General features: G+C 36.5%; 1 protein-coding gene across 2 annotated transcripts in view; it reads right to left on the reverse strand.

Annotated features, from left to right (window-relative positions):
- The window catches only part of ZRANB2 (zinc finger RANBP2-type containing 2), a 25,256-nt gene that overhangs the window by 4,325 nt on the left and 9,641 nt on the right, over nt 1–11,290 (reverse strand). For both annotated transcript variants that reach the window (XM_042463834.1, XM_042463833.1), the window contains exons 2-8: nt 9,061–9,113; nt 8,858–8,966; nt 7,727–7,809; nt 6,433–6,509; nt 4,719–4,856; nt 3,580–3,758; nt 733–813 (exon numbers count right to left, since the gene is read on the reverse strand). In XM_042463834.1, coding sequence (XP_042319768.1) covers nt 733–813; nt 3,580–3,758; nt 4,719–4,856; nt 6,433–6,509; nt 7,727–7,809; nt 8,858–8,966; nt 9,061–9,113 — 720 coding nt within the window. The remainder of the gene's footprint in view (nt 1–732; nt 814–3,579; nt 3,759–4,718; nt 4,857–6,432; nt 6,510–7,726; nt 7,810–8,857; nt 8,967–9,060; nt 9,114–11,290) is intronic.

Below are 11,290 nucleotides of genomic sequence, written 5' to 3' on the forward strand. Positions count from 1 at the left end.
ATTTCTATCAATGTCATTAGATAACTTAAGGCTATAATCCTTGTTGCAACTTTGTTGCATCATTTTTCTAAGTTCTGGACATGAAGAGAGAAAAATATTACCCAGTTATAAAATTAAAAATACAGCATGCTAACCATTGTTCTGATTTATTTTGCATGAGTTGTGATGTTGTCTACAGCTTAGCTCCAAAGAGACCATACAAAGATTACAGTGTGCACATTATAGGTTGCACCTAAGAGATCAAAGTGGGTAAAAACATCCCCTATGCCATTTTTGGAGCACCCGATAAAAAGAACTGGCAAACATCAGGCCTCCAGCAGCAGCAGTTCACCTTTTAATTTTATCACAGGGCCCCTGGCACAATTATACACCTTAAAAGGTTTTTCAAAATTAGAACTGAGCTTCTGGCTACTTCCTGTTTTGTTTCCTTTGCACAGAGCCCACATGCAGAACACAAACCCTGAAAGGTCTAGGACCTAGATCCACTGAATCTGCCCAGTTTGCCTCATGTTGAATTGTACATTTTTTTAATACTCTGAAGCAAGGGCCAATTTAATTTTTTTTTACACTAACATATGTTTTCTATAATATTTTGTTTAATATTTCCTTTACTGCTGTTATTGCATTTAAACACTTTATTTGTGAATATTAAATATTCAGAATAGAAAAGAGTAATTTCTGGTGGCCTTCTTGTCTCTCTGTGGCAAGCAGAGAGGCTGCTACCTCATTCACCTTGATTTCGACCCACGGGATCTAGAATGTTCTCTGGAAGTGGAATGAGATCTTGACCTTGAGCTGGAGGAGCTTCTTGACCTGAAACAACATGAAATTTTTTTTTTCTGGGTAAAGGACCAAACAAAAAATAGAAGAAATTTAATTTTTATAGCTCCACTCATAGTTGAAATCATAAGTAATTTTATCTGCTTTGCAGCACCACAAAAACTTGAACCCTGCACTTCAAAAAGTGAATTGGCAAGATCCAAATAGCTGCTTGATGAAATTATAAAAGTGGAATTTCACTTTTTTCCCCAGTCAATTATCTATTCGCTCCCTATCATGCCACAAGCTGGTGCTTAAGGATGTTTGAGGGCCAAAACACACTGCACAAATAATTCAGTTCAAGATCACTTTAACAGCCCTGGCTCAGGGCTAGGGAATCCTTGGAATTTCAGTTTATTTTGGCACCAGAGCTCTCCGACAGAGAAGGCTAAATGTCTCACAAACCTACAGTTCCCATAATTCTTTAGTATTGATCTAGTGCAGTTAAAGTGGTCTCAAACTGGAATATTTCTGCAGTATGTTTTGGACCTCAGTTTCAAAAACCATTTGTGAAGTAACAAAGGGAAATCTCTGCTCCTTTGACTTTCAACATTCTTTGGATTCTGGCCAATTAGGTTGAAATAAATTGAATATTAGAATTTCAATTATGTTGTCCTGTACATTATTTATCTTAAAATATTAATGACATACATACTAATTGAAATATTTTACTCCAAACATTAATTTAGTAAGACCTATTCATTTCAGAAGTAGGAAGCATATAATTTAAAACCTACACAAACCAGAAGCCAATTTCAGATGTTATCCTCTGTTCTTCAAAAGATATGTGCAAGGATATTGTGAAGTTAAGCTTTAAAGAGCTGTGATCTAGTGAATATCTTTAAAACTCTCTTGTCCAAAAAGAATAAAGCTGTTTTACTTCCTTAATGAAAACGAAGCAGTCCAAGACATGTCTACTCTGATGTAATATTCAGAGTTCAAGATAAATATTACAGTCGCCCTTCCGTTTTCACAGACATTAGACTCCGTCATTTACCCATTCGTGGGGGATAAAATGGGGCACGCCACCATTCAAGGCAATCCCCCACGAAAACAGAGGGGCAAATGTATATTTAACTCTTTCCCCTTGGCACCCAGTTTCTGAACCTATTTTCAAATTTCATAGATTATAACTTCATAAAGATAAATATAATTTGACTACACTACACAGTCAAGAAAAGCATAACCTTACATTAGAAAATAGTACTATGAGGGGTTTTTTTTGCTACTGTCAATGTGATGTGACCTTAAATTTTGCAAGTACACATCAACATTTTATTACTCAAAGTTTTCCTATTTTCTGCTTTCCATGGAAGAGAAAAAATACAACAACCTCTGAAAATATGTTTTTAAGCAGACAGAAGTGGCTGTGATAGAAATGTGCAGAACAGGTGGACCAAGAAATCCTGGATACATGCAGAAGAAAGAGTCCTCTATATTTTACATACTAATCCCAATTTTTAAACACCTTCCCACATCTTCAATATATATGAACCCAACTAATTTCACTTCCCTTTTGGAAACATTTATATTTTGCATGGAATTATTGGTTATCTTATTCTGAAAACAACATTGTTACTATACAAAACAGCATCTATAGCCTAAAATCCAAATCAAGAGGTGCATCAAAACAGGTCATGTCTTACTCCAAAACTGAAATACGTATTGGTAAATTTAACTGCTAATGACGTGTATCTAGATTAGTGCTTTCTTTGGCCAAAGGGGGATGTTGGAGATGATTTTTTAAAATGTTTAATGTAGCCTCCCAACAAGCTCTTGTGGAGGACTGGGGATTCTATGCAACAATATGGGAAGTAGTGGATGGACTAGGAACAACTGCCTTCAACCCATTCCTCCAGCAGGAACCTCTTCTATATCTGAGTCCCTTGCAAGATGGAAAAAATCCAACTGTTCTCATCACGATTTATCTGAATCCAACCATTTATGCAGAAATCTATTATGTTATGACTGCATAGCTCTTCAGACACCAGTTTAAATGATATGCTCTGGATTCTGAATGCTTGCAAAATTCTGAAAGCAAAAGAAATAAACCCTTTGTTGGCTGAAGGTCTCCAATATAGCTTTACTTCAAAGGTATTCACAAACCAGACAGAAACAAGTTATGCTCATCAGTTTTGTTATGCATTATTCATAAACACAAAATAATCAGTGCAAAATTTAGTAGTACTAGGACTTTTGATGAATCAAAAACAAAATAAAAAGTGTGAAATATTAAGTGGATAAAGAATTTGATGAGCAAAAGACTGTATAACTGAGTTTGCTTAGAAACATAAATAAACTACAAGTTATCATCTAACTTCATCTTTTTATATTCCAACCACCTCCAAAATAAAGACAACCATTATGAAGTAGATATGAAATGCTTTCCAGCAGAACTGAGGCCTTCAAACGTTTTGTTTTAGAACTTTACTTAACAAAGATGTCTTCTGAAGTGGTTAACCCTGTATGATCTATCAGGTAAAACCTAATGATAGGTAATTAAACCACTAACAAAATTTTAAAATCCAGAGCAAAACCTTTCACTTAATTATCATAGATTTGAAAATGTATCCTGATCACTAACACTTGTAATTTGTTTAACTGTGATCTATCTGGCCAACTGGTGTGGAAGATTTATTAGATTGACTCAAACTGCAAAAAAACCCTAAAATAAAAAATCAATCACAAAAAAAGATGTAAATAAAGAAAGTTAGATACTGACATTTTGTCTGGCGTTACCCTTGACCTGTACCCGTTTACCTGGACCTAGACCTTGAGCTTGAATGGGAGGATGAGCGAGATGAAGATCGAGAATGAGAAGATCGAGACTTGGAACGACTACGCCTAGTTGTAGATTTCTTCTTCTTCTTGGAAGAATCTTCCTCCTCACTAGCATCAAGATTATATTTAGAGAGATCAGCATCATCTTCATCCTCATCCTGAAAAAAAACCCCACTCAAGCAATTATTTATGCTTACTAAGACATTTCATATACAGATATACGGTCTCAAGAGCTAACACAGATGATAAACAGTAGACAGTGGGCCCACCGTATCTTCAAAGGGTAATCTTGTATGTAGACACCCTGCACTATTTAAGGGTTTCAGTAAAAGTGTGGTGTTCAGGCTTCAGTAGCATGATAAGCCTTGTTTATTAAAAGGAGAGAATGAGTCAAGACCAGTTTTCTTCTCACCAGCTGGCTGGTACAGAGGAGTAGAGGGGTTGTAGTCATGATAACAAATAAGCCTGGCACCTGGTAAAAAGAAATCTGGTAATTGGCCTGGGCACGCTTCCCCTTCCTTGGGCCCAAACGTTACAGAATACATTACCTGATGTTTTCCTAGAAGCCTGTAGCAGAGAAACAAGCATATAAGATAGTAGACAACAAAAGATTTTTGCCTTGCAGACAAGCTTGTAGCTGTGGATAGACAATTTGCGTGCTTCGCTATGGTGTGCAGCCCAGCAGAGACCGTGTGCTTGGTTTCTTTCCTTTTGACATGTTAAACTTGTTTGAAGCTAAAGTGTGCATGTTTGTCTTGTCTTTCTTTTATTTTACTTGCATTTAGTTGCGTGTATGTATGCTCTCTGTTGTTCTTTCATTCTCCTTGCTTAAATAAAACAGGCTTTCTCAAGACCAGGACTGAGCGGTCATTTCGTCTGCCTCATATCTCTGAACCAACAACACACCTCAAGCAAGGACTGTGCTGTGAGAGTTACAAAGTAAAACTAGTTTTTTTCTGCTATTTTGTTTGATGCCTCCAACCTGTGCTCAAAGACAAGCTGGATTTCTACTTTGATGACCAATATTAGTGGTTTTAACAACAAAAATAAAATATACATATTTAAAACTTATTCAATAAGGCAGTTACATGGAGTTAATGTTAAAGCATGTGTTTTACCTCATCCAATTTATATTTAGACAGATCTCCATCCTCATCCTCCTCTTCTTCCCCTTCAGATTCCTTATCTTCAACCTCCTTCAGGATAGATGCAGGACCAACAGGCTTCCCTCTGTACTTTTTCTTTTTACGACCAAACTAAGTAAAGATTCATTACATTCCATAAGAATCTTGTAAACATGTTATCAAAACAAAACAAATACAAATGCAGACACTAATTTAACTAAATATCTCACTTTAAGTTTATTATCTCTTCCCCTCTCCACACACTACTACTTCAGACAAAGGGAATGACAAACAAATTATTCAGTTTCAAGTAAAGATATACTATGTAAACCAACATATATCAAATGGAGTTAAAAAACTTCACAATCTAATCCAGGATCCAAAGCAGTGGTGCATATACATGGAAAACAATCACTTGAGTTACATAGGTTGTTTTTGATATATGATAAATCATGCTTTTAAGTTTAATAATTGGTTGCTTTGGTGTAGCAAACTACTGCAAGTCAGAAAGAACTATGTATCTGAGAATAGTTGTTTATGTGTGCAGAACTATTTCCTGGATCCTGATTCAAGTTCCAGCAAGTAGTTATGACATGTAAGAGTTAACATTTATCTTCCACCAATGGTTCTTAGACTTTACTCCTTGTTCCCACATCCCTTACCACTGCTATACTAGTTGGGGTTTCTGTGAGTTAACGTCTAAAATCAGGCAGAGAACTAAAGATGAGAACCATTCTCCTCAGTATATACTACAAACATTATATGTTAGCATGCATTTTGGACTAAGAAGCTTCAGATAAATGAACATTTAACAATGTCATATTTATCATTTTCAATTTTGACAGGTGGCTTTAAAAACTCTTTGAAAACAAAGGCCTGAAATAGACAGGCAAAAAGCATTACCTTCAGGCCGATCCAGGGGTGTGCCATGCAGATGACACATACACCTGGGATTGGCCAAAAGCTGTGCTGAGGCCGGCAAAAACAGAGCAAAGCTTGCTGCAAAAAGAGCGGGGAAAACCTGTTCCTTGCCAGCAGTCTGTCACTGTGTTATTGCACCAATCAGGGGGCAATCGGGGCTGCAACGGCCAGAGGCCACTCCAACCTGATGGTCTGTTTGACCCCAAAGTCAAACATTTCTACAGTTGTTTTTTGGCTGACACATTATACTGATTATACAACTACATCAAAAACATAAGTCAATGCAGGGAAAAACTGGCCCTCAATTATTTATTCATCAGTGCTTTTATAATTCACACAAAGAATATATTCTTGGTTCTGTAGGGGTTCTATCCATGAAACTGTGTTTTTGGCAAGATCATCTACAAAATAACTTGTTCCTAACTAGACTGACTGAATGTATTGAAATTACATTTATGTGCTGATTTAGTAAGTTCCTATTCATCTCCTGGATCCACTCTTGTTGTGACTACCAATAGATTGAAAACTGCCCAAGGTCCTCTGAAATGACCTATCTGTACAAGTTTTAAAACTAAGCCTTGTTGGTGAAGATATACATTTTAAACTCTTACAATTTTTGAGGATCATTTATTTCCTACAATTCTGTTTTCATAAATGTTGAGTATATACAAAAATTTGCTTTCATAAGCCATTTTCTTGCTTTTGTGCAAAATATTTTCATCTATACTCAGTTTTCCCATCAGAGCAGACCTGACAATTACCTTTTCATAAGGTACACACCACCTACCTCATCATATTCTCCATCTGACTCTTCACGTTCTATATACTCAACATTCTCTCTTTCATTGAAGCCTCCACCATAACCTGCAAAGAGAAGTTTCCAAAAAATCTCAGGAGGCAGATTCAGATAATCTAATCTCACAATTTACTGAGCTGAATGTACCTAAGTAGTAGAGCAGGCCCACTGAATTAAAGTTAAGCATTCCAGTTACTAACTTAAGACCCATTTAGTTCAGTGAGTGTTGATCGCATCCACTAACTTTTTGCATTCATTACTAAAACGAAGAAGACGCCTAATTTTAAGTGACCAAACCTTACTAAGGTTTCTAATCAAATATGAAGATAAATTTAGGTCCAAAACACACTGCAGAAATTATCAGTTTGAGACTTTAACTGCCCAGACTCAATGCTAGAGAATTCTGGGAATTGCAGTTTTGTGAGACATTTAGCTTTCTCTGTCAGAGAGATCTGGTGCCATGATAAACTACAATCCCCATGACTAGCACTGAACCAGGACAGTTAAAGTAGTCTCAAACTGGATTATTTCTGCAGTGTATTTTGGACCACAGATACCGAAATTGTTTGTATGCTGATCTATTAGTTTAATGGCGTATGTGAGATAATTGCAACTTTCAAGATAAATTCAGAGCTTTAAACTCTCTAGTTATACAGGCAATAGGCTGCACCCAAACATCTGTGTGTGGAAGAAGGTGGGTAGAAACTGATTTGTCCTTCTTCTCCACACTGTGTCCAAAAACCCCATGAAAAGATTCATATACGGGCTAGCTAATATAGCCAGTGATATCTGGAGGGTAGCACCTTGCCTTCAATAATCTAATATACAGACAAGGTTATGTATGCCTTGTATGTACAACTTACAAGACTTTCTTTGGACTGAACAGCAGTAGTCTCCTACATGAAGTGAGATGTCTGAAAAACCTTCTAATTTCTACACTAGGCTCTGTATTTTAACCAACAAATGCTACCCAGTTATTCAAGGGCTTTTTTTAAAAAAAGCTTCTAGTTTCATTGTCAATTCTAGATGCCTCATTAACAAGCCACTATTGCCAGAATATGAGTTCCTCAGAAAACTGACTCATGACAACAACAACCAAGATTTGTTCAGCAAAACTGAACAAAGAGAAATGGGCCGAACTTTTAGTCTCCTTGTCAAAAAAAACCCAAACTCCATCTGAGAACTTCTACATGACTTTATTGGTAAAACAGCTCATATGACAGGGAAATAAGATTTTGAGCACTGTACTTTTTGAAACCTGTTTTTAAATAATTTAAAACATTACCTGTTCTTTCCTCCAGTTTGGCATATTTTGGAGTGTTGCACATATTGCACTCTGATCTCCTGGCCCAATTAACATTACCACATCTTTAGGAAGAAAAAAAATGTAGACAGTAAAACACAACAAAATTATACTGGCTCAGAAATTTAAAACTGAAAATGTTAAATAATAAATAAAACCCCCCACAGTGTTTAAGATCAATGTTTAGCTGCTAGAATAACAGTTAATCAACATTACGCAAAGAGAACAGTGATCAGTTTTTAATTTGTTTCCAACCTCCCCATATATGTAATTGACGTCAGTGGTGTATTTTTAATACAGTATTAGCTATGTTGGTACAAATTTGTTTTGTGCATAGAGTTTGACATCATTCTCTTTAGTCTCCCTGCAGTTTTGAATGAATGATAATCAACTCATATCAGTAAATTCTACATGAATTTTACAACGACAGTGCAAATTAATGTTATGTGTTCAAACATTTGAGGTTTTGTCCCAATATAGTCATATTGTATATAGTCAGTAATATAGTCATGTTTTTATTGCCAGCTATATGAAAGCTTTAATTTAAAAAAATCATATGAACTGCAAACTATTTTTACAAATGAAAGATCTATGAACCTAAAACAAAACTGAGAAATATATTCTTTTCAACTAACGAATTTCTAGTTGGATGACTAATATTTTGTTCCTAACTACAAGGAGCAATTTTGTGCAATAAATGACAATAATAAAAGATGTGTCAAACCAACCAACAAAGGTATGTGATGTAACAGCAAATCAACTAAAACTTACAGGCCTTGCTCCTATGGTAGAAGCATAAAAATATGGTTGCAATCCTGTATACATTTACCTGGCAATAAGTCCCTCCTATCACAATGGGTATTGTTAGTCCAAGCTAAGGCAGGCCCATTAATCAGTATTAACTTGTTATTGATCACTTATGATTCAAGGAAATGTACCCTACTTGGGACTAACAACTGGATTTTGTTCATGTTCTGAGTCAACATGCAAACTGAATGATCTATGGGAGACAAACATTTAAATAACAGAGAACTTAAGGGTCAGCTGAAAGGACTGTATGATATAAGGTCTCAAAGAAAATAAAAATTAACTGGAACATCGGGATCAACTCACGTTTTGCACTGCCAGTCATTAGCACTGAAGAGACCTCGGCTCTTTTCAGCAAGTGTCTTCCCTATTTCAGTCCCTCCAGCTTTCATCATCTTGGCCTCTGTGGTTTTTTCTGAAGCAATTTACAATACGTTTTAAAAACTGTTTATCAAGTTTACATTTCCAACTCCTCTTCCCCTCAGAAGGAATCTAGTTTGGATACGCACCTCGGCCACACCTGTTGCAGCTGGTTCTTCTAGCAAAGTTAACATTTCCACACCTATAAACAAAGCAAACATGACTTGATGAACAATATTTCTATTAAAACTTCACCCTAAGCATTTTAATTCAGACTTCTAAATGCAAATCTAGATGCATTTCCAGGATATAATCGTCTCTGGCATTTGGTTACAATTTTTCTGGAAAAGGAAAGAACACTGGAAACAAGTCACTGGAAACAGCAAACCTGCCCTGGATCTATATGCCCACAATCTTTAGATTTAGAACCATTACGGAAATAGGAATCAGACTACTGTGAAAAGGCATCTTAACATTTGATTTGCTTCTAAACAAAACACTCCTGCAACATTCTTCTCAAAGCCCTTTCATATTAAAGAAAAAACATCCATCATGACAAGCCAGTTGTAGGCATGCTTTCTTGAGGGCAGCCCCACTGGATTCAATGGAACTTGCTTCCAAGGAACACTGAAAAAAAAATGAACCTCATGTTTTTTGTTTTGTTTTTAAAAGCTGCTGGTATTGTACAAGCCTAAATGTAGTATGGCAAACTAGTGAGAATAATTTGTGAGTCCCTCAGATTAAGTTTGTAGTAATGAATAATATTACTTAATGACATCAGTGAATTAGACCATTGCCCACTTCAGCAAGTACTCTTCAATAGAATTCTGTCAAACGCCTGTGGAAGAATTGCAGGCAGGACATGATGGAGCTGATCTTTTCTTGCTTTTCCTTGGCAGTGAGTGTTTAGAACAGTGGTTCTCAAACACTGGCCCTCCGGTTTTGGACTTCAACTCCCAGGAGCCCCAGACAGCTTGCTCAACAGCCAGGAATTCTGGGAGCTGATTTAGAGATATACTCCATATGAATAGAGAGGTTCTCCTTAGGGTTGCGGTAAGTCAGAAATGATTTCAGGCTAGGCAATACACAGTGAGATTCTGTTTACATATCAGTTTTAATAATGATTGATAGCTGTCTTTCCCTCGCCAGGCAAAGACCTTTTATTCCAGCAGGCTTTTAAAATGGGCTGTTTATTTGAAACTGAACGATCTTAATAGCTTTCTATCTTTTAATGGTATTTTATCTTTTAAGTGTAGTTTTCAAACGTTTTAATACTATCAAAAAGTTTAATCTTATTTTATGTTCCCTTTATTTATTTATTTTTGTATGCTTTTAGCTGTATTGTGTTTCTAAACTGTAAGCTAGCTGGAGCCCAAAATTTGTTGGAAGAAAGGCGTGATACAAATAATTATAATAATTCAGATTTATTTACAATATAGATTTGATAAATTAGCAGCTTCTGGATTTGCAGACGTCTGGTTTGGTTATTATTTGTTCATAAGAGATATGACCAGGCAGTTAATCTAAAAAGATTGGGAAAGGAAAAATGGTACAATTTATTTACCAGTTTCTCTTTCTATGTTTTGTACTAGGATTGGTTTACCTAAATATAATGACTTAGGCTGATATCTGTTAATTTGGGAAGCTAATTGTTGATGGATTAATGTCTTTTTTATGTGTCCCCCCCCCCTGTGTAATTGTGAAGTTAGTTTGGAATATGAAAGATTTTGTTGGGTGTTATGTATTACGTGTAATATAATTTAATAAAAATATCTGTTTAAAAATATACCTGTAGGAATCTCAACACACAAGAACAGCCCAGGAAAAAAGAGGCCAGGGCCAACAGTCAAACACTTGTCCTTTTTTCACAGTTGTCTTTCCTGAAAAACCCACTGTCAGATTAGGGAGAAATTGTTGCTGTTAACAACCCTTGAATCAAGCCCAGCTCATGGTGACCCTGTGGATGAGACATCCCCAAGATCCCCTCTTCTCCACTGCTCTGCTTGGGTCTTGTAGATTCAGGCCTGTGACCTCTCTGAATCCAACCATCCTCCATGTGTTCTTCCTCTCTTTCTACTGCCTTCTACCTTCCCCAGCATCATTGCCTTTTCCAGGGATTCATGCCTCCTCATGATGTGCCTCCTCAGTTCTGGGTGGGGAGGACATTTCTACCGACGTCGCTGAAAACGAACATCTCACAGGTAAGACCCAATGTTCCTTTTTCCAGCGATGGAGGTGGAAACATCCTATAACGTGTGACTTACCAAAGCTCCCTAAACCAATGGGTGGGTGAACTGAGGCATATCACTTATGTGAGAACCATCAGATGTGTCTTCCAAAGGAAGCCTCTTTTTGATTCAAACCAACTCAACAGAGGTG

This window comes from Sceloporus undulatus, chromosome 4, assembly GCF_019175285.1.
Source record: "Sceloporus undulatus isolate JIND9_A2432 ecotype Alabama chromosome 4, SceUnd_v1.1, whole genome shotgun sequence".
Lineage (NCBI taxonomy): Eukaryota > Metazoa > Chordata > Lepidosauria > Squamata > Phrynosomatidae > Sceloporus > Sceloporus undulatus.